Source organism: Scomber japonicus, chromosome 19, assembly GCF_027409825.1.
Source record: "Scomber japonicus isolate fScoJap1 chromosome 19, fScoJap1.pri, whole genome shotgun sequence".
NCBI lineage: Eukaryota > Metazoa > Chordata > Actinopteri > Scombriformes > Scombridae > Scomber > Scomber japonicus.
This window is the reverse complement of record NC_070596.1, coordinates 23,984,757-24,008,963: the sequence shown is the minus strand read 5'-3', so window position 1 is coordinate 24,008,963 and position 24,207 is coordinate 23,984,757. Positions and strand designations below refer to the sequence as shown.

The 24,207-nt window shown below is 39.5% G+C and overlaps 2 protein-coding genes across 2 annotated transcripts in view; both read right to left on the bottom strand.

Annotated features, from left to right (window-relative positions):
* Positions 1-15,332, bottom strand: part of LOC128379761 (electrogenic sodium bicarbonate cotransporter 1-like) — a 30,034-nt gene extending 14,702 nt beyond the window's left edge. Inside the window, exons 1-7 of the mRNA XM_053339389.1 lie at positions 15,253-15,332; positions 10,561-10,634; positions 9,371-9,547; positions 3,767-3,899; positions 2,089-2,249; positions 1,787-1,966; positions 786-862 (exon numbers count right to left, since the gene is read on the bottom strand). Of these exons, the coding sequence (XP_053195364.1) occupies positions 786-862; positions 1,787-1,966; positions 2,089-2,249; positions 3,767-3,899; positions 9,371-9,547; positions 10,561-10,634; positions 15,253-15,272 (822 nt within the window). The 5' untranslated portion in view covers positions 15,273-15,332. The remainder of the gene's footprint in view (positions 1-785; positions 863-1,786; positions 1,967-2,088; positions 2,250-3,766; positions 3,900-9,370; positions 9,548-10,560; positions 10,635-15,252) is intronic.
* A 1,560-nt stretch (positions 15,333-16,892) lies between these two features.
* Positions 16,893-23,467, bottom strand: dck (deoxycytidine kinase). The gene is made up of 7 exons (XM_053340091.1): positions 23,284-23,467; positions 22,861-22,976; positions 20,169-20,362; positions 19,878-20,025; positions 19,588-19,703; positions 19,061-19,160; positions 16,893-17,108 (listed from the first exon to the last, which is right to left on the bottom strand). The coding sequence occupies exons 1-7, from the start codon at positions 23,372-23,374 to the stop codon at positions 17,082-17,084; spliced, it is 792 nt and encodes a 263-aa protein (XP_053196066.1). The 5' UTR covers positions 23,375-23,467; the 3' UTR covers positions 16,893-17,081.
* Between the last annotated feature and the right edge of the window lie 740 nt (positions 23,468-24,207).

Genomic DNA, 24,207 nt, shown 5'->3' with positions numbered 1-24,207 from the left:
GAGAGCATGCACACACAAACTCTTGCTCCTTTTCTCAGCAGTCACAGGCGGTAAGATCAATGATAGATGGTAATTAAAATGTGATTAAAATGTGGCTATAATAAGATGGGGAGAATGACATGGTGTTTTTTTATTGTCTCTATATGCACGCAAGAACAGGTAGTGCACGCCCTTTCCTTGAATTATGTGCTGTACTACAGCTTGACTTCATGCCACATAATAAACACACTTTACTACACTGTCTTACACTAAACAACACATGTATAGTCTACACAAACACAAGCTGTGGATGAAAGAACAAAAACTTTGGAGGGAGATGATTAACTAAAAAGGCCTTGTAGTTATGTCAAAGGCCGGGCCCATTGTGACAAATATACAGTTTCATTAACTGCTGCTGGAGCGTAAATCCGTTTGTTACAGTTTAACTGTTCCTGTGATCTTTTATCTCTGTGCGGTGTTTCTGCACACCGCACTGCAAATTTACAGTCAGCTACTCAATCATGAGTCATGACAGAGAGAGAGAGGGAGAAATTGCATGTGTGGATGATGGAAATTCACACGACAAAAGATGGGAGACAGTGAGCTTTTGTTGAACAGAGCAGACAGAGCCAGAGGGACTTATCTATCAGTGTGTGAGGCTCACAAGCTCATTCATACATACAGCCCAACTCATGACCCTAGCATAGTGCCGCTTTGTCAATGTTGACCTGAAACATCGTCTGTTGGGTTTGCTGGAATTGCTTGCAAAGCTCAAAAGCAATTCAAAATGCAGATGAATGTATTACCTGATCCTTCTCTGGCTTGTCAGAGAAGTCACTCAGGCTGTTGGAGGTGAGGTTTCGATGGGCAGTAGTTGGACTACCTGCAAAGAGATAAGACACTGTTAGGATCTAAAGAAGCCTAGTAAGACCACTGAGCTTCCAATGAGACATTTTTGGCAGAGAGAGAGAGGACAGATCCCAGAAAAGAAAGTAGAGGAAGACAGCCAGAAACATCAGGACCAAGCTAAATGTGGCGAGGCTTAAGCTTTAGGACTAATGCCAGATGGTCATTCATTCAGGCACTCCAGAGAGAAGCCGTCTTAGGTCTGCTGCTTACGTATCCTGCTTACCTTAAGCAACTATTGGCAAAAGAGAATGTAAACTTTGGGACTTAGATACGGTCCATTTACTCATTCACTGCCACTGACAATGTGAAGAGAACAGAGTCCACACCAGCTTACTTTTCTGCGACTAAATAAATATTTAGTCAAGTCCATTAAGAGTTATTAAATGAAGCTATTCTATTTTTGTTTCTGCACTTATTCAATCCAGTTTATAGTGCTCAATAAACACAACAGCGGATGGAAAGGGCAGCTCGACAGTGTTCTGATTTTCGACTCTGCTCATATATTTGTGGATCCCCATGTGAAACAGTGACCTCACTTACAGAGGTATCCCATGCTGGAGCTCCTCGTGACCTCAAATGGTTCCTCTGCGTCGTGTGGGGTTAAGAAAGGCACAGGGTGCTCAGCGGGGTTACGTGCTGTAACGCCCCCAGATGCAGGAAGTCAGAGGCAGCATAGTCGCAAAGAGAAGGAAAAGAAGGTCAGGAAGGAAGGACAAAGGAGGAGAAAAGACAAGATGGAAAATAAGTGATAGTTTGTATTAGGAAAGGGGAAAATAGTAACGATAGCAACAGTAGTTAAAAGTCAGATTGGATTTAAGAAATAAGAAGTCAGAAGATAAAGAATTAAAGTGAGTGTAGGGGTTTAAGAGTGATAAAAAAAAAAGTAGTGTAGTTTTACCATTTTCCTGGCTGGAAAACAGCCTACTTGCACTGGAAACACTCTTTCCAATATCTGCAAGGGAGCGCAAGTTGGACTTCTTGGTCTGGTGGCGATGCTTTCGTAGCAGCGTGTACATGACCTTCTCCTTCACTTCTGCCTTCAACTGACCGGTCTCAATCTGGCTGTCGGTGATCATCTCTGTTAGTAGGGGGCCAGGAAGAGAGGAAGAGGAAAAAACAAACAAGCTTCATCATCCTCAAGTTCTTTAGTTGCCTTCAAGAGCGCGCTGGAATTTTCAGGATGTAGTCAAACTCACTTACCCACAACCTGCGGCAGCGTGGTGGCCTCCAGGTCCAGCATGATTGTGCCCTTCTCGATGCACATTTTGAGCTCCATCAGGCTGTGTAAGGACAGTGTGGCCACGTGAGGCTTACTCCAGCGCTCGCCGCCTTTCTCCACCTTTTCCTCAAACTTGATCCATCTGAGTAGAGCATGAGAAAAGACAAGGAGAAAGGTAGAAAGAAAGAAAGAGAGTTTAGATGTTGACAGTAGACTGGGCTGGTACTGCTATGTTGGACCTTGCCAGCAAATTTCATGTCCTTGAAATACCCCAAATGCCAGAGGGTGTCTAATAGTTTTATTTTCTATGTTGCTCTCTCTCTCTCTCACATGTTCTTGAAAGTAAAAGCTCACTGTAGACCATAAATATAAAAGTACATAACAGTGGCATTATACGTTATTATTATTTCTGAACAAATACGGGCAGGAAATAAAAGGGCGCCAAGATGGGTTCTCTTTTCTTTACAAAACAACCCAACTGTGTGTTTTGAATCGGTCACAGTTTAGAGAGTCAGAATAGGGGATGCAGGGCAGCATAGAAATAAAAAAATAAGTCACTAGATAATACATGATATGCTGGAATGGCGACATCCTTCCGTAACTTTCAGACCTCACATATACATCCAAATCTTTCAAAATGAAGACTTGGTTACCACAGATAAGCTTAGCCTTGAAGGTAAAGACTGGAGACAAGGATTCTTTTTTAATAATCATGCCTCACATATCACCACTACAAAAGAGCCATTCTCTTGAGGCCTGAGGATGGGGTTTCCTCTCAGGGATAGAGTATCCCTCTGGCTATGGTCCACACGCCTGTGACCAGCCACCTTATTGGGAGGGGCAGTCTGGCCAAAGACAGAGACACCATCAACCTAAAGGCGTTTTTTTAACTTCCCTTTCATGTAACCTCAGTTTCCCCTTCTAAAAAAACAAAAACAACAAAGAAAAGTACTTGTGATAAAAAAGAAACGCTTATCACTAGTAAAATTCCAAGAAAGCCAAAAAGAACACTATTAAGATACAACTTAATCAGCAGAAATGTGAAACAATGACATTTTGATACCTTTTTTTTTATTGCTTTTTAAATATTTCCTACTTTTCCATTTATCTTGCATAAGCTGAATGACTAACATTTGACTTTTTTTGTACATAAAAACCACCATGGACATGAACATAAGGAACCATTAAACAGTTCAATGGATATCCACGTTATGAGGTTTAAACTTCATGTGCTTCAGAGCTATTTGTAACACTCTTGTTCTGACCATGTGGGAGTTTCTGCCTTTTCCTGGTCTCACAGAGCAGGTACTAGAGATCTCAATCTGATAAGTGCAGACTGGGAGTTCACTGAAGTACAGCCTATTTCCCTACACACACACAAAACACGATTATTCATGAGGGATTGTGTTTCGCTGACTGCACCGGGATTGTGAAGCAGAAACTATTTGACCTGCACATACACACTGCACGTTGCTTTAAATGTAAAAACTTCCTCAAACATCCTTAGAGTGATACCTGACTGTGAATAATAACCTCAGGTACCATTATTCATTGTGAGTGAGCACAACAGATAAAAGTGGGGAGGGTGGGGGTGACAGATCGCATGCTTGATTGACTTTAAAAAAAACTAAAAAAAACACATTCGGCTTTGTGGCTCACCTGGCAGTCTCCTTCCACTCCATCTCCTGCCCGTCCACAGACAGCAGCTCGTCCAGCTCGGTGAAAAGCTGAGGAGGTGGGGGGCCATCGTCCTCCTCTCCCAGGATAAACCTGATCCTCTCCGCTGGAGAGACTGGAAGAGAGAAAGAAGCAAGTTATGGACCAATGCATGTACATGAATAAACCTGAGACAAGAAATAGGCCACTCGGTTGCACAATCTTGATTCATTTCTTTTGTATACCACAGTTTGAATAGTTGTCGATGAAGTCATGTCATCGTGTGGTGTGTGATGTTGATGATGATGTTTGCCCAGACTTGAAACTGATTGTAAAAATGGAGCCCTGGAGATATAGTTTGAGTTTACACCACTGTATATTCAGGGTTCAGGATCATCACCTCTGAATATAAGTACTTGAAAAGTCAAATATTCAGACAGTATACCTCAGCAGCACTACCAACAGTGATAACAATGGCTTTTATAGTCTCAGGATGATTCAGCTGTGATTAGCTATTCAGGAAAACAGCGTTCCATAAAGGCTATGTTCCATTGAAATAGAACAATGTCCAACTTTCAGTATCGACCTTTAAAATAACAAGCAGGCAGGTTATAAGACCGCAGATCAAAGGCGTAGCTGTGTTTTCAACAAGCACTAATGTAGATGCATAAAAGGCGATGGAGGCATCTTTACATGTTTCTTTTTGACCATCTTGATCCGAAGGGAGGCTAAACACAGATTGACAGAATTCCGTTGACCAGCTTGAACCCGTGAACTCACTAGTGTTCAAACCAGAAGGAGAGACTTCAACAAAACTCATGAAGGGAGAACTTTGCCTTGGAATATAACTTCTACTTCCTTCTAAGAATTTGTGATCACGTGATGTGTTGCAGGGTGTGCCGAGACTGACCTGTGAATACCAGCATTCATCACTTAAAAGGCTTATCTTCCTGATGCTCTCCTTTTCAGGGATTATAGACATAAAAAAGGAGATACTTACAATCTCATCCTTCATGTCTGCAAAGAACCTTGATATAGTCTCAATGTTTTATTATAGTTTATATAATGGAGGAGTCATTGTAAAACTTGTTATTCTTGATAAGACTTCTGGGAAAGTTGTGCAACCGCCAAAGTGACTAGACAATGGAAATTAGGTTTCATGAGGCTATTTATGCAGCTCTTACTTGAAATACTGTACCAGTAACAAATCTACAGGGTGATTCCTCAACCAACGCAACACTTCTTGTAGCTCTTTAATCCTGACATCGCGCAACTGAGCTTAACATAGGATGCTTGTTTCTAAAATAGCACAGTGGGAACTCTTCTACTGTAGTGGGAAAACATAACACTTAAGCTACACGAAGGTCATGATCTGTGTCTTGGAAACATCTTTAAGATACAAAACACTTAACACCTCCTCCTCATCTTGTATATCACCATTATTGTGAAAATATCAACGTCATCGGCCAACGACCCAGAACAGAAACACAAGAGATTATTCAGTTTTCATCCAACACACTGTCCTCTTACGGGCTGCCTGACTTTTAAGGTGACACTTAACTGACGCCAGATGGTGTACACAACATCATTCACCTCTTAAGTCTCACAACTGCTGTTATCAATAAAAAACAGACCTTTGTTGTGGTTACACACAACTTTTAAAGTGGACAGCTCCACAGGGTTTGCCAGAATCAATGGGATTATGGGGATTTGGATGGAGGGCAAAACAGTGGAAACTTTAACAAGTGGAGGGCTCTGTATGCACTGTCAAGGAGCTTGTGTGTTTTGAGTTGTGGCTTTTGTCGTCTGGCACATGTCATCCTGAACGCTACCCACACCACTCAAGTTTGACAGTCATCTTTTATGTACGACCTCGACGTGTCCTTTGCATACGTGCTGCCATAAGGGGAACACTCATCACTACAAAAAAAAAAAAAAAAAAAAGGTAAAGAGCAAGTTATAGGGCAACAGCAAGAGGTAACATGCCCTCTTATTAAAGAAAGGGCAAAAAGCTAATATGAAATTCCTTGCAGGGGGTCAGTGAAGTGGTTTACTGCTCAACAGGAGAAAAATGTTTATCCCAACAGTAACTCTGGCCTCATCATACAGTTGAGTCTTGCCCTCTCACTCAACCTTGCAAGACTGTTTACTGTTCAGATCTTCTACAGAGATACGGCAGGATGAGAAAGAAGTAGGGGTCTGTGGTCGTTTGTGTGTGTGTGTTGGTTAGGACGTAACATTTAAAGTGATCCACAGTTCATTTAGCCAGCTCCTGTGTTTGGTTTGGTTCCACTTGTGTCCCGCCGCCACCTGATTTACAGTCTAAAGGGGATATTCTATGGATGAACAGCAAGCAATACCTTTTGCATGTACTGAAGTGTTGCCATGTTTGGACTTAACACATAAATACATAAATACATAAAATGCTACAGGGTAAATGAAGGACGTTAACTTAAGACCACAAAGACTTGGAGAGGTCTTTATAGAACAGGTCATATATGTAACGCCAATTGTTTCTGATCTCCGAAGTCACAATTTATGACGAATTACACAATATTTACTGGTACTGATGCGAGTATGTGAGCAGTGGATGGCTGTAAAGCTATTATCAAATCAGCAAATAATCAATATATGTATTTTGATGGATGTGAAACAGTTTTAAAATGCAGTAATTGATCAAAAAGTACAACTATAATGCAACTTTTTCATTTTACTTTGGTTAAAAGGGCTACAGTGTGTAGATAAACACTAAAACTTTGCATGACTTACACAGAAATCAGATAGAGCCTACAGCATTCAGACAGAGATTAATGTGAGCAAAACTCTTATCATATCATGGCACCTTTGGATGACTAAGCACACAGGCTGGTTTACACCTGAGCATGAGGTGTAACACAGGAGGATTACAGCGTCAGAGGAGCTAGCAGCATGAAGGGATTACTCAAGTGTTTGTCTGCAGTGTGGAGTCTGTGAACTGACCAGCTTAATGAGGCACTGGCGTGATCAACAGAGATATGACCGAACAGTAGGTGGGTAAAGGAATTCAAGGTGCAGAGGATTAAATGTTGTTCCTGTTCAGACACGATAATGCTTCATTTCTTACGTTATTGTCACCTTTGCATTCTTTTTTTATTCAAATCTTGACTAATTATTTCCCATTGTGCCCATTACAGAGCTTTTAAGCAACTGCAAGCAAATAATTATTACATTGAGGTGTCTACAAGGAGCTCCTCATCTGTACTGATCTGGACCCAATTTGTGAAAACAGATTTAAGTGTAATTAAAAGTCCTGAATTAATGTTGAGTGAACAGTCAAATGTCATGATACCAGGTTGCAATAAAATAAATAAATACAACTGAGATGATACATGTAAATTCCTCCTGATACTCCTGATGCTCAACACCCTTGCCCCACCCTGACCTGTACCACACAGTGCCGTAGTCCTCCTAATTCTAAACTCCCAATCTAATCTGAAGTTCTCCCTCAGGATCAGGCATGACTTGACTTTGCAAATATTCATTTTGATCATTTTTACCCCCACAGATTCAGAGTTCCTGCTTTAAACCGAGAAACTATTTTGGCGTGCCTCACAGTTTCTTGACGTACCTGCTACACTATCAGCTATGTTGTTGATGACTACGCTGCCTCAGCATTCACCTTGGGATTTATCTACTGTATGCCATTGCTTAATGAACGCTTTGTGTCTTTGTAATCTTGTTTAAAAACACTTGCCGTAGTAGCTTTGCTATTAGTCATTAGTCCATTTGAGTCTGGAGGAGGTCGTCTATTTGGTCGCGCGTGTGTGTGTGTGAATTTATCCGCAGCTAATCTCGAACACTACTGGACCCATCAGCTTAATTTGTTTTGTGCACATTTATGACTCTATGCTCAAGGACTTCTTGTCACAACTTTTAAAAAACCTCTTTTTGATTGCCATTAAGTGCTCTGGTTTATAATGCCACACACTGCTGGCTTTCTCTGGGATAGACACCTTTATTTGAAAGTAGGGAGACAGGAAATTACGGGAGAGAGAGGAGGGTGTGACATGCAGAAAGGTCCGCCGGCCGGGACTCGAACCGGGGTCCGCTGCATACATGGCATGCGCTCTTAACCACTTGAACACCTGCGCACCCTCCTCACTCCTCTTAACCAGCTGGTAGTGGGCACAAGTGATTAGAACAGTTGCTTCAGTTTGGCAACGTGATTCCAGTAGAGACAACTACTCATTGCTGCCACATTAGGCCAATCAGTGCCAAATTTCCAAAACTTGTCCTTGAACCCAGCAACCTTCAGTTAAGTGGTGATGCTTTTATTGTCTACAGAGGCCATGATAGGTTGGGAGGCTAATCCCTTACCTTTACCATCTCAAACACATTTTGAGACCTTAATCATTACCTCCACCAGCAGCAGTCGAGTGTATACACCCTCCCCATTATGTCAGTTTCAGGCTACGCCATTTTTAGGTGAATTCCAGTACTGTGAATGATAATTGTGTGTCTTTCAAACAGCTTTTAAGCATTTTGTAATGTTGGGTAAAAAAAATTACCGTTTCGTGCTGCAGTTCAGACCCTTCATCAGGGCTTAGAGATACAACATGAAGATCCCTATACAATTTAAAAGGCCCATTTACTGTACACCAATGATAAATCACAAAGACTGTGTTTAATTCTTTCCCACATGTATTAATACATGAAAAAAGAAAATCTCTTCTCATCCATTCATGATACTATAGGATAAATCTGACTTATATCTAAAGAGTCTTTAAGGAAGTATTATTCCTCTTCTAGAAAATGCTCTTGGGATTAATGGTTCACCATGCCACTTTTCTAAGCTTCTATAGGCTATAAAGGAGGACATCTGGTGTGCTTTCTTATAGCTGGAAGAAGACCCAAGAGATTGACAACAATCTATTACATCCTTAATGTGCATTTTGCATCACTATCCGCACTGTGGACTAACAGTTATTTAGTGCTGTTGGTATAGCCAGCTTTTATCACTTTAGTTTACCATTCTGATAGATAATATCACAAATTTGATCTCTGCACTTGTCTGTACGGAAGTTGTATTAGTTTGACATTTAGATCAGATATATCTTCATCTATCTTGTGTAACATCTTAATATTTTGCCATACATGCAGCATCTTCTGCTTTAATACTCCCCCACCCCCCAACATCTACCTAGTTTTCAGCTTCTGACAATCCTCTCTCACAAATCTGGCAAAGTACAGTGTTAATCGTCAAGGCGACAGATAATACCCCTCTTGTATTTACTTCACACACTTAAAGACAATCCATCATTTTCAGCTTAGCATTAAACATGTTCCCATTCCCTCGCTCCATTAGTAGTATTGAGTGTAGGTTTTTTTTCCCCACTTTCTTAGCAGCTACTCCACCCAGCCCTCCCTGCTCTCGTTGAATGACTACCTCCCTAAGCACTGATATCCTGTGGATTGTGATTTCCAGAGTGTTGTTGGACTTCATCCAACTGACTTAACCGACATTAACAGTGATTTATCCATTACCTTAAGTGGGGTCCCATAACTTTGTATTCTGTACATGGCTGCTTTTACTGAGTGTCAACATTAGTTAGTTTAATCAGAACTCACTGAGAGGTTTGAGGGTGTGTGCAGCGGATTCGTCTGCGTTCTCCCCATCTGACTTGTATTCTTCCGTACTCTGTTCGGGTCGTTCCCGCTTCTCCTTGTGGCTCGACTTGCGTCTGTGGCGTCTCCTCCGGTGGTAGCTCTTGGGAACATGCACACCAATGTATACAGTGTGGTGACCTGCAACAACACAATAAAAAAAAAACACACAAGTCAAAACTTTGAGGACTAGTTGATCTACTGAGATGAGGTAAGATATGAAAAGTTTGCTTATCATGAGGCTTCTTTGACGCATCACAACTCATATTTGGCTTGTGCTGAAGTTGAAACTGTTCAGAGATAATTGGCGGTTGCTTATTTCCCAATCAGGAAGAGATATAGTATGTTCTCAGTCAGTAAGTCACGCTGCAAAATTAAATTAATGCCAACTACTTCCTACACAGCAGTTCATGCAGGAAATGATGACTTAATGTCTCCAGGAAGTAATTATAGAGACAGAGAGAGAGAGAGAGAGAAAAAACTCTTACTGGGATTGACCAACACGGTTCGTGTCAAGGCAACCATGTATTTTTCCATTCAAGCATGAATTCTGTTAACATATCTTGTGGGTTTTAATGATATCTTTCATATTTCACTGTGGTCAGTTTTGCTTCCTTGTAGAAGCCAAAGTACACCTGAAGTGCACACTAAACAACCAGCTTACACCGCACTCCCGCTCAAGCAAGCAACAGGTTCTTGGAACTACTACCGAATACACACAAACTGTTTGACATAATGCCAAAAACATTGACGTGGTTCTCTTTGTGTGCACCCTTAAGTGTCGGTTTGTGAAACATGTGAATGTCTCAGTAAATCCAAGTGGGCGTCTCCAGATAAATTCTTTTGTGGCTTTAGCTGACAGCCAGCACTGGACAGGATTAGAACACTTGAAGAAAACATCTTCCTGTACAGAAACATTAGCTTAAGTGGGTATTATTCATCTTGGAAGTCTAATTCTATGCTGATGCTAGACGGAAAGCCTATTTCAACCTGCCTGAAGAGCATCATGGGATGAAACACAATGCAGTGGGTAGACGTGTGTGTGTGTGTGTGTGTGTGTGTGTGTGTTGACAAGAGAGGGACATTTATAAAAAGAATGAGTAGCGTGTCCATCAGCTAGCTCATATACACAGGTATTCAATCAATGGTCTTACCCTCTACTTCCTCCTCATCGCAGACATGCTTGACAAAGGACGCTCCTCTGTCCAAGACTGCTTCGTCTTCCACTCTACGAAACAAAAGAGAAAGAAAAAAACTTGATAAGGATCACGACAGAAGACAGATTGTAAAATGTTTCCACAGCTCATAGTGTTGCAACATATTATTCACAATCTTTCCCATCAAAAACATCCTCAATTTTTACTTTAATGCTTTAAGTCCAAGAATAATTAACAAATAAATGCCACAAATTGGTTTTGATATGAATTGACTTGAAGATTGGATTCAGCAGTGTCAATTTCAGCCCTCAGGCCAATAACTGATGACGCTTTTTCATTCAAGGCCCACTTTTATGCCCAATAGAGTCAAATTCGGGTTACCATGAAACACAATCTTGATAATGACTGCTATTCAGCGACATAATGCCTCTGAATTTTAAACTGACAAGCTATTTCTTTCTCATATTTGGACCTGTCAGCCTCCAATTGTGGCACAACAACAAAAGAGTCCAGACGAGCCACATGTTACAATGATAGCAATACAGAGACAACTTAATTCAGCATTTAAAATCAACACACTGACTCTTTTGTTTTGGGGACTGAATGTGATATTTTGTATGAAAATGGAAGCAGAGTGATTTAAAACCATTATGTAAATATGCGTGGCAATGCTGCACAATCAGTTCACCTAGCAAGATTTTGTCTTGCCTTAAGTTCATTAGCATTTCTAATGCTACGGCTCTCACCCACATACAACCATCCACCTACACTGCAGCACATAACGTGAATATATTTTCCAAAAATCAGCTCCTTTTCCTCTCTGATTGCATGTATAAATTGCACAACACTGTTTTCAGAGTAAGATTGACTTGCATTGTGAGTCATTTTTGACTGACAGTCATGCTGGACTTCCAAATGCACTGAGAAGGCCTTGTGTTTACTTCCACGTCCCAACAAAATCAGAGACATCTTCTTTGGCTACATGACATGGAGTTTCCTTTGATCGTCAAGCCTGAATCTTCCGGGAAAGGTTGTAGGAATGTGGATCCTCCAGTCCAGCAAACCGTGGACTAATCCAAGCCATGAAAAGTGGTTTCAACCACAACAATATTGCAATCCCCAAATGTAGGAATATATTTATACCCAAAGCGGTTGTGGAGCAAACAATACACTCATTTCTAACTAAAAAAAGGAAGAGAAAAACAGAGGCTACCATTTCATTACACAAGTTTTATGTCTAATTTCCATTGAGGCTTCACTAGGAATACAGACTTTTTGGAAAGCCTGTGCAAAAATAGATAAGTCAAATCTTATCATTGTGTAATGAGGAGACTGCATACGCGTGTCAGTATCAAATTAGGAGTTCATCTGACGAGGCTAATCTGGCCCACCGCTGTATGAGAAGTGTTTTGCTAAACAGCTAAAAAAGTAAATATTTGAATTTGGATGCATATCGAGCATGTCAATAAACATATGGACAGCTACCATTTGCCACTGAACAATCCCCAAGTGAGGATGACACAGTTGGAAAAACGAGGGGATGCGAGCAGTGTACACAAACTGCTAAATAAACAAAGTCAGGAAGGATACAACATGTTCCCCTGATTGCACTGCAAGCTCATCTGAATTTCCCCAGTGGATATCGTATCTGGCCTTGAGAGAGATATAGAGGTATAACGGTGATAGGACATGTAACGTTGAGCCACTGGCTCCAAGATCAAACAAGTGATGAGGAGAAGTCTGGGTTGATGCCAAGTTTACAAGCAATACTAATACGTCGATTAGCCTCTGTACCTTCCCTTTGTTGCCCATTGTTGCTCACAAAAAAAGAGAGAGGTCAAGTTCCCACACAGCACCGTGTGGAAAGGGTCAACTCTATGGTTTAGCTCCAGATTTCTTTCCGTGTTGTCTTCTATCTTCTTTCCCTCCAGGACAGTGCATACAGAAAATACCACAAGTTTCAAGGAGTTGCTTTTGTCACACTGTTTCCTTTTGTGAGGTTACTTGCGCTTAATGAACTCTGGCAATACAAATGTCACTGAGAATATGATCAGAGTAGAATGGACACGATCAAAAGAAATAGGTGGAGTTATATTAGTTCTTGAGCAAACATTATGTGCAATAGGAGGTGCGCTTCAGGATCTTATGTTGTCCTAAAGCTTTCCAGGAACACAGCTCAGTCTTACAGCATTTACCACTCCAACAAGTTCACGATGGTGTGTTTGCACATGTGACACAGCGAGAATGCCTTCAGAAAAAAACGTCGCCCACTCAGGAAAGCGAGGAAAGCTCATGTTGCAGGTTTACTGCTGGCTATAGCAAGTCCATGGAGCCACGTTAATCACTCCACGCTGAGGCCTCAGACAGGGAGACCCACAGGTGGCACACAGACAGCTAGGATGCAGGGAGGAGTGAGAAGAGTTCAGCATTCCTGTTTTGAATGAGCGTTAAATCAAAATGAACCGGACTGATATGTAAAGTGGCAGAAAGGATAACGTAATTTTGGGATGAATATTTAAAGCAGGTTGATGGGAGAGGGTAAGAAATGTAAATCTACTCTTCAGCAAAAGTCAGCAAAGTCTAAATGACTTGCTACCAAGTTCAAATCAGATAGCAGGAAGGGAAGCAGAGGCTAAATGCATATCTTGTGTCTTTGTATAAAAACATAAGGCAGATAAGATCCTCATTCACGTCACTGTAAATGCAGGAAATCTTCTTGATCTTCTTTTTCATTTCCTGCTATGACTTCCTCTGCCTGATTAATAAAAAAAATAAAAAAATAAAAAGCTGGGTGAGGGTCAGAGTAACCAGCTGCATTTATCTCAAGCTGCGGTGAACTTCTCATTTTGCTTCTCTTTGCTTGGTGACCTCATGAGGCTAGGATAAACCTGTAGGTGCGTGAGGAGCCAGGATCAGCTGCTCAGGATCAGGGATCATCCCCATCTCTTTAAGGAATGACGCACCCAGTCCCACCAGCCAGGTTCAACGTGGGGGGGTGCCCCCAGCACAGCCAATACATCACACAGCACAGTGATGATTTATGAAGCTTAAAACGATATATTGAGTATCACATACTACACTTGAAAATGCAGCTGTAAATCATTTTGCTACTAAAAGAACAGAGTCAGCAAACATAAATACAGATAGATACATTAATTTAAAATGTTGAAATGTTTAAAAGCATAATACCCAAACTTTTTTGCAGTGTAATCTACTTTTGAGGTAAGTAAAAACTTTTCACCACCAACTTTACGTTTGCAGTGATGCAATATTTTTGGGGCTGCGAAATGACTGTCGTTATTGATTAATCTGACCATTATGTCAATACATTTTGATAATTTCCACTACAGCTTCTCACAGTGCAAAGTGATTTCAGACCAACAGTCTAAAACCCAAAGATATTCTATTTACAGTGATAAAAAAGAGAGAAAAGCTGCAAATCCTCATATTTGGAGTTTTTCTTCATTGCAAAACTTTTGGAGATTCTTTTTATTCTTATTCTTATGATTCACTAATTGATTACTCAACCCCTTGTTTCACTTAGTTATTTATGGATTCCATGAGATATTGGCAGGAGTTTGTGTGTGTTGGCTATAGAGAGGTGAGAGATGACAAATGAGGCATGCCTAGTTTAATTGTATTTTAATATACCTGCTGCTCAGGTCTGCCTTGACTTCAGGAATTTCCTCTAAATGACACTTAAAGAAGGAGGAAATGGATGGATGTCTGATTGCTCACAGAACATCATTCAGCAGAACACAAAAGAGCATTCATGCGCAATAAAGGTTGCAGCATGCAGGAACAGTCACAAAATTAAAAGAGAAACATTTCCCCATTGTACCCAGATCACAATCTTTACAAAAAGAGGTAAAGGAATGAGGAATCACTGTTGTGTTTTTATAGTTTCTGCAGACACTGAAGTCACTCAATGATACTACTTGTTTCGGGAGGGACTGTGCCCCACCTAGTAAGAATTCTGGAGGGGGGCCACCTTCATACTTGAAACCCTAATATCTACAACTACCTCACACTGGCTGTAGACGAGGATCACCATGCAGTTGATCAGTTGCATGCAGATGCAGACTCGCACTGCTGTTTCCGTGTTTGATAGTAACCCTGGAGCTGATTTGTTGCAGCTCTGGAAACATGCGTTATTGCGCAATGTGGACGCACACGCTGGCTCAAGCTGAATTTGGATTTTTTTGGGGGGTGTCACCTCATACGCCACATGGTCTGAGAAGCATACTCGCAGCTTTATTCTTAAAGTTGCACCGAAGAGGGGAATCTCCAACACTGCGCTGCCTGAGTCTCTCTAATTGATAGTGACAGGTTCTTGGAAAATAGATTACCGTCCGTTCATGGCCACACCGCTGCGGCTACAGTATTAAACCGAGGATGTCACTCTAACTCAAATGAATGAAATATTTCTTAACGTGATTAATAGCCTGGTATATAATCTACATGCGTTTTACTAAAAAGGTATGTCACAACAAGCAAATTAAACCCAGATGAGCTAAGATTTACGCGCAGACAATCTTAAGTGAATGCGTCCAATGTTATATTAATTGGTGATTTACACCTGATGCGTAACTCACACTGTTTCACCTGGCCAGGAAATCTCGCTGACGTATGAGCTGTATGCCACAAGGTAAAGTTTCACACGGAAAAGGGGAGAGATTAAACACTTACTTTGTCTTTTCGGAACTCATGGTGACAACTTTCGCCTTTTAAAGATGATCAGTCTGATGTCCAAACAGCTGTGAGTGTCTCTTTCAGTCAGCGTTGGAAAAAAAATATCCAGCTACTCTTTTTTTCAAGTGGATTAAAAAGTAAGAAAGAATAAGTAGTCGATGAGCTGGAGCTATTGTCTCGCTGGAATGATTTCTTCTTCGGCTCTACTAATCAAACTTAAAAAAAAAAAGACACACAATCCTCATATGGTGCTAGACTTCTTCAGGTCGTACCCAGGTGACATCTTAAGGGAAAAGGCTCGTTTTGTGCCTCGCTGGGACGCGTGTGGAGACTCTCTGAGAGCGCAGCGTGTCTTTTTCCATATTTAAAGTGCCATCCCTCCTCCTGCGTGACGCCACAGGGGGGTGGAGGTCACAAAGTTACTCCTGGGTGGCGCACCAAAACCCCTTAACTTGACAAATGGTTTCTCTATTGTCCACATTGCATTTTAAAAAGAAGCAGATTATAGTTTCAGGGTATCTATTAAATAAGCGGGAACACATTTTCAACACTGGAATTTGCAGCACTTTTGTATGTTTGATTTTAATTGCATACAAGCTCAACTATTTCAACACTTAGATCTTTTTTTATTTTTTACCACTTCAAATTCGACCTCTAATTATGGATAATTACACCATGTGTCAGCACACTCATTTTTTTTCTTTTCTACACAATCTTAAACATTAACCGGACTTAAACTGCAACAGTGCATATTTTAAATACTATCATTTTTTACTTGGCTATGCATCAAAAAGTCCCAGAGCTTCACTTCTTGTAATGCATTCTGCTCTGATCTTTAATTATAAGTGAAAGTACAAGCACCTATTTATTTCAGGTAGCTTTACTCAAATCCTATTGGAGCTACCAGGTAAAGGCAAGCTCAGCAGTCAAAAATAGCTGACTGGACTGCTGCTATAGGGACTAGCGACATCTACTGGAGGGCTTGAGAACTGACAAATCTGGCTGACATAAAGATAGATAGTGTTCAGGGTGGGGAAAAAAACCTCACTGTAACTTTTTTACTTTTAGAAATGTGACTCATTCTATTGTGGAGAGAATATACAAAAATAGAAATATTCAGACTTTTAAAAAGATATATGTGACTAATTTGTATCCAAAAATTCAAAAACCATTTTTAAAAATTCTGTTAATTCACATGTAATAAAATTCACTGAGAGGGTTATAGTCTCCTGTATTAAGTAACATTGGATCAGTAAATATATGATGTGATTGTAAATGTTTTTTCTCCATCAACAAAAAGCATAAATATAAAAATACAGTCTGAAAGCGTCTTTAAGGAGTGATCACCAGTTTATTAACGACTGATGAGGTGTTTATTAATGATTTGTAGTTCAGAAATGAAATATAGACACTAATTATGAGGGGATACTATGAACAGTGTGTAAGGGTTAAGACAGCAATACTTTATAACTAAGATACTTTCCTTTTTTTACATTTTAAAGCAGCTAAAGGTCACATATTAGAAAACTAAAACTCAAATATCATTTCAAGTATTTCAAGTTTATTGTCTTTTTTTAATACCAAGACCAACCCCCCCCCCCCCCCAAAAAAAATATTTTATATCATTTGCACACAAAAAAACCCATTCATAAATACATTACAGATGTACAACACAGTGGTAAAATTGTATAAAAAAACAAAACTGCTAATCATTTTTAATGATTAAAATTTGTGAGATTTCATGAGGCATTTCATTGTTTCAAAAGTAATATTATACTTTTCCTTCTTTTTAGCACCGTCTCTGCTTTCCACTAGCAGGTGATATTTCACAAGGTGCTCAGAAACTCTTTCACCTGAAAAAGAACCACAATGGGCAAAAGATTAGCATAACCAGTCAGCATTAACATGGGTGGCAATCACAACTTCAGTCCCACTGATACTAGATTTCTGGGGTCGATACTGATACCAATATCAGGGAGTGCAAAAAAAAATAAATTGTGTATATGGAAAAAAACCCAACACATATTTTGTAACGATCCCTCAAATATCAAAAAACTTGTGACACAGATATATAATAGGAGGTGGAACATTTTACAACTTAACAATAAACTTTATTGCCCAGTATGACATCAGGGCACTAAAACAGTAAACTAAATAAAAGCATAAATGACTTCTGTTTAACTTTAAATAAATAAATCTTGGTGCATGTAGGACAACACATACGCTGATACAATACTGATATATCTGTAATAGGCTAGTATTGGCTGATAAAACTGGCTAACCAATATAATGAGTTGGGCTCTAATGACTAACACACACTAAGTGAAAAACAAGTTATCCTGTGTGTCCAGCTGGGTTTAATTCTCACCAATCATTTTTGAATGGGAGTGTAATCTAAAAAAAAACAACCCAAAAACAAACGCCTGTGTTTCCTATCAATATGAGTTTACTTCTTTAGGCATAATTTCCATTTAGTGGGAAATCTGAGATTACGTGTGAATGCGTGTGACTCAGTATCAGAGATCATACTTCCCCAAAACTAAACTCTTTGATTTCAGCTTGCTTAATCCTGAAAACAGTGCAGTACACACATAGTTTAAAAGGCTCCGGTCTGTTTGTGCAAATCATATCTGATGCAACACGTGAGAGTTAATATTGTTTTAAGTAGTGAACAACTTCATGAGAACTGTACAAAGATAAGCAGGAATCAAGCTCAACTATTCAAATATAAAAAAACACAACTACTGATTATTGAAGGAGAGAATTATTATCAGAGGCATTATTGACCTTCACTGCAAAAATCTTATTAAGTATATTTGTTGTTCATCTTGTTCTGAATGTCTCTTAAAAACAAGTGAGACATTTGCCAGCAGGCGTGGTGAGATCATTTCAACATGTTTCCAAAACAAACGGACTGGTTACAGGAAATTTGTAACACATTTGCATGTCACGATGTGTCCTATCAAGAAATACGGACATTTGTATTTGAAATAAAGCTTGACCAATATTATCAGCCGATATTGGTCTATCACAGATATACTGGTATCGCTGTTAATGTTAATGTTTGGTAACCACATTTGAAAAAAAAAAAAAAAGTACATATTGTGTAAATGTAAGATTATCAGCTGATATAAAGACATCAGAATTCTTTAATTAACTAATATAGGCATTGAATCCAGTATGGGTTGGGCCCTAATTTGAAACATGTTTCTACAGTGGACAGATTTTCATTTTGTTGATGAAAAAATGTGACTTTTAGGGTTCAAAAATTGAAAACAGATACTTAATGAATTGGAGACTTATGAAGTGCTGCCATTGTTATATTTTATACATATCATTACAGATTATCATTATTAAATGGTTAACATATAAGCAGGATTTATATGATGTTGCTAATCCTTGCTATTTCCTTTCAAGTTGTCTTTTTTTAACTTAACTTACTTAATGTGAATTGTTGTTAACTACTCTGTATTGTGTTGTGGCATTGTTTGATTGGATAGATTTTAATTTTGTCCAGGAGTGACAGATGACTCATTAAGAGTTTGGTTTTTTTCTGTTTCTCAGTGAGTATTGTCCCTGTTAAATAAATTAAATGAAAATGAAGTAAAAAGTACAATATTTCCCTCTGAAATGTAATAAAGAGTTCCAGTAATCCAGCTGGTGGATGTAGTGTTCATAGTGAACAGTAAAGTGTTAAAGAAAACATCTACAGGGTTGTTTTTATTCAATTTGAAGTCAACATCCTATTGTAATATCTGGATTGAGACAAATCGTAATATATTATTGAGCCTTCACAGCTACTCACCTTCTCAATCATGTCAGCACTCTTTATCTTACTCCCCTTAAAGTCTTCATTCACATCTATTGTCAAGACGGGCACATTATTGAGATACTCGAACTCCATGCTGTGGGCCAAAGGTGACATGAGACAAGCTGTTAGTGATGTTGAACAATTTATTTCCACGAATCAGCATATTTTTCCATCTTGTTAAGGTTATGTCCTGCGGGAATCTTTTTTTTTTTTTTTTAATATATATAAAAAAAAGAAAACCTTTCACATATGAATGGACCCACTTCTGGTCTCATGCATTTATAACGTACATTAATAAAGGGGGGGATGCAGATCACATGTATTTCAATCACTGAGTCGCCCCCAGGTTACTCCATGAATTGACTCTTTTTCTAATACCCAAGATTCCCATTCAGTCTAACGTGGTGTGACGACAAATTAGGCAGACCCTCCTCTTCTATACTGTAACACAAATACATCTGTTGTCCTCACACCAACACGAGTACAGTTTCTGCTGTGTGTGTGTGTGTGTGTTTGCTCACATCATGGTCTTGTGCTGCAACCAGCTCTCATGCTTAAAGTGGAGCTTCTCCAAATACTCCAGAGGGATGTCCTGCTCTTCTTCTCTGCCCCTCATCCGCAACCTCTCTAAACATCTCTGCACACACACACACAAGAGGAAGGAAATGATTGACATCTTTATGTAGCGGCATTTCAATTTTCAATTCTATTTAAGAGCAAAAAGAAAAATGAATTTCTAAATTCCGTCTAGATGTAAATGAATAATAATGCAGTCAAAGCAGTTGGGGTTTAGAGGGGGGGGGGGGGTTACCTCTGGTGTAGCTCTGAGGTAGATGATACCATCCAGCTCTATATTCTTGCCAAACTGGTTGTGCAGCCAGCCGTGCCAATCCTGGTAGACAGACCACTCTGTCTCATTCAGGCACTCGCTCTCATAGAGATTGGCAGCAAAAATGTACCTGAGACAGGGGAAGAAATGGACATTTTAAAAAACAGCCATATTTTTGCTTTTGTACAAGCTGCATATTCACATGACCGCTGATCGTCTTTTTAAAAATATATTTTCAGCTGAAATTCATCAGCTATAGAAGGTCAGCGATACCTGTCGCTGTAGATGGACCGCTCGAAGAACTGCACCGGGTTCTCGGCCTCTTGGAGCTTCCCGTTGGCTGACTTGATCTGGGCTCGCACCCGGCTGATGCAGGCGTAGCTCTGGAAGGTGTAGGCCCACCTCTCCGGTTTCTCGTACATCATCTGCAGCACATTCCCGCCACTCCTCTGAGATGTGGTCAGCTCCTAGTACAGGAGATGTAGAACTTGAGTTTAATTGCATTTCCCCCTCTTTTAGGTATCAATATGGTTGTTGCAATTAAGACAATATGAATATGAAACTGTTAAAATTTGCCATTATTTCGTGCTGACATGTGTAACTAATTACTCTTATATTAATGCAAGTATTTATAGCACTCTGTACATGTCATCTTCCTATTCACTGTACAATTGCAAACAAGCATTTCCAAAACTCTCAGCTGGTCAAAATCTATAAAGATGTGCTTCTATGAGCCAGAGACCGATGATCAGCAGAGGGCGCCTGGTCAGACTACTGCAGACGTACAGTGTGGATCATAGTTGTAGAAAGCAGCCTTGTTAGGACTTTATAACAGTTGTACATTCTGATAATACCACTGCACTATCAATTTACACTCAGTGTGTAATGTAGCATACAGTACAGTGTCTTTGAGATGAAACTGGTTTTGCCTTTACATTATTCTTATTAGGGGTAAGTAAGTAAGTACTAAGGATGTAAGGAAAACTCAATTTAAATATAAGTGGGTTTCTTTTTTTCCTTTTTCAAACTTGTCAAGCTCAACTAATTGAATTCTGGACAATTATTTCCAATTTTTGTTATAAAATTTGTCATGGTAACAGATTTAGAAAACAAAAAAGATACCATGAATGTAAATTTGCAACAATTACTTATCCAAAAATTAAATAAATAAAACAAAAACTAAAAAAAAACTACAAGCTACAACCAGTTCATGTTTGGGATTTTTGCTGGAAAAAATTATTTTAACACTTATTCAACTTTTTCATTCATAACTCAAATTAAAATTGTACAATAAGCCTCATAATAGAGCTGCAGCTGTTTTGATAATCAATCAATCTGTTTCAGTCGTTATTGAATAAAAACATCAAACATTTTCTGTTTCCAGCCTCTTATATGTGACAAACTGCTCTTTTTTTCTTTGTCATATGACAGTGAATTTGAATATCTTATGGTTTTGGACTGTTAGTCAAGCAAAAACAAACAAACTGAAGACATCGCTGTGGCCTCCATGAAATTATCAATGCAAATATTTCTACTATTCATTAACATTTTATTTACTAAGTTATTTATGGAGTAAATAAATGGCAGATTAATTGATAATGACAGCAATCATCCACAGCAGCTCTACTTCAAAATACACTTAAATATAATGAACGTGCTGCTTTATGACAGATCTACAGTCACAGCTGTATACATACTGTAGATGGGTGTGTTTAACCCCTGAAAATCAGGCTGACGCTCGGTCTGTAGTTGTGTGGGAAATAGATGTCTGTCCCTGTGATGGCATGTTCATCTGTCCAGAGTGACCATCTGTTCCTCTGGGTGTGTGCTGCTGGTCTGACATCGACCGCTGCACATATACGGACAGATGGCAGCTGCACTCTAAATACAGATGAAGACTGCATCTTAACAGGAGCACACATGTTAAATCAGTGACAGTGGGAGGATTGGAGGATCATGTTCTTCTGAGATGGCAATAATGAAATTCATCTCATTCGTATTGTCTGCACAGGGGGGGGGGGGGGGGGGGGTCGCCTGACTGAATTAAAGGACCAGTGTTTAGCATTTAGTGGCATCTAGCGGTGAGGTTGCAGACCAAATGGTTGCAACCAATTTAATACATCCCCCTCCTCCCACCTTTCAAACATGTAGGAGAATCTACAGTGGGTGTTAAACTTGTAAAAAACACAAAAAGCCCTGTCTACAGCCTGTGTTTGGTTTGTCTGTACTGAGCTTCAGTAGAAACATGACAGTGCAACATATTGGCCTCCAAGGAAGAGGACAAGCTCCCTATGTAGATATAAAGGGCTCATTCTACGGAAATGAAAACAGGTGATTATACACCAATGAAAGCGTACTTATGAATATTATCATCCATTTCTGCCAAGTCTGTTCTGCTAGATATTGCTATATCTTACACGCTGTATCTTTAAATTACAGTACTGTCAAATCTGTCTTAAAACAACAGTCAGGTGCCCATATGAACACCTGAAAGATGTTTTCCTCACTGTAATCATTCCTCTTGTTCATGATGGCTATTAATAAAAATCCCCTTCATATATGCTTCTAATGTCAGCAATAGAGGACAAATCCACAATGTGTCCACACTGTCATTTTATGCAAAAAATGCATTTTAAAAGTTAATCTGATGTTTATATGAAGCCCCAACAGTCTTATCAGTCATATCTTTGTGATTACCTGTTGAGCTGCAGTGGAAGTACAGTGACAAAGAGGAACTAAAATGACTGTAATGATGATTTGACTAATTTCAGATTCAGCTCTTAAATTTTTGCATTTTTGCACAGAAGGAAGGACTGTGGATTTAATCCCCCCCCTCATTTATAACAAGAAAAATCCTGTTTCAATGCTCATTTGGGCACCTGACTGTTGTTTTTAGAGACCGAATTGAACATTTATGACCCTTTTTTTTTTAATGCTGCACAAACACTGTAGGCCTATATCATACCTCAAAGTCACTGCCTTTTGTTTGGACATTGCACCACCTGGCGATGGGCTCAGGCACCACCTCCCAGTCCGCGCTCTCCTGCTCCAAAAGGCGCACAAAGGTGGATTTACCCGCCGCTGAACACAAAAGCATACAGATATTAAAGCACAAATATCAATGCGAGGTGCAAGTACATTACCTAAAAGTATATTAGCGACTGTGTGCATTAGTAGTACTTTAATAGAGACACTAAGTTAATACGAGGCTGGAAATTGGCGCTAAAACTGTATTATGTAAAAAGTTAATGACTCAATGAAGATATACCACTATGACACACTGACTGACACATGTGGCGTTTAATTTGTGGTTACCTGAGCTTGCATATTGTATTTTTAAGATGGCTATTAATGTATAAATATACCAAAAACTAAGCTCAGTACTCACCGATGTTCCCCTCGATTGATATCCGCTTTATCACCTTCTCCATGGAGTCGTTCATCGGGTCGGGACAGGGTCTCTTCGGAGTATAAGACATTTTTTTAGGAAATTTAAATGAACCCCCTTTTTCTTGAAACTACTCTTCTTGACAGGAGAACTGTGCAGCTGGTGCAGACTGCTTGTTGTTTTAAGTTTTGGCGGCAGCAGACGTCAGGAAGCGGCGGTTTGCACGTGACTCCGCCCCGGAAGTTGCAGCTGCCCCCTTCCTTCGCATACACACGATACACACACACACACACGTGCAATGGGAATTCCGGTTCTTTCTAATGAACCGTGACATTTGTCTCGAGTTCAAAAATAACGACTCTTTATTTATTTTGTTTGGTTTTTGTCATCTAGCCAAATTTACCAATGTTTTGATGTTTTGATGTTTTCTTTTATACAGTCTATGGTGTTGACCTATTCAATCCAATCCAACTTTATTTGTTAAGCACTTTAAAACACAGTGGACCAAAGTGCTGTACAGAAGAAAAGACATATAGCTCATATGAGGCATAGAATTGCATATTTAAAAAAACAAATAGAATAGAATAAAATAAATTAAATGACATAAAACATAAGTAAAAATAACAGCCATATAATAAAAACAATCAAATAAATAAAATCAATATCTCACAAGTTGTCAAAGGTCAAGGTGAAGAGATGGGTTTTAAGAAGAGATTTAAAAACAGACAGAGAAGAGGCCTGTCTCTGAGGCAGATCGTTCCATATTTTTGGAGCCACAACAACAAAAGCACGGTCCCCTCTATTGATTGATAAAATGTGAACATATAGAACTTACTCAGTGCAATTATACTGAACCTTATAATTTGATTGATATAAAAAAACTTTACTGGTATAAAGGGTCGTCCACATTGAGAATGATAACTA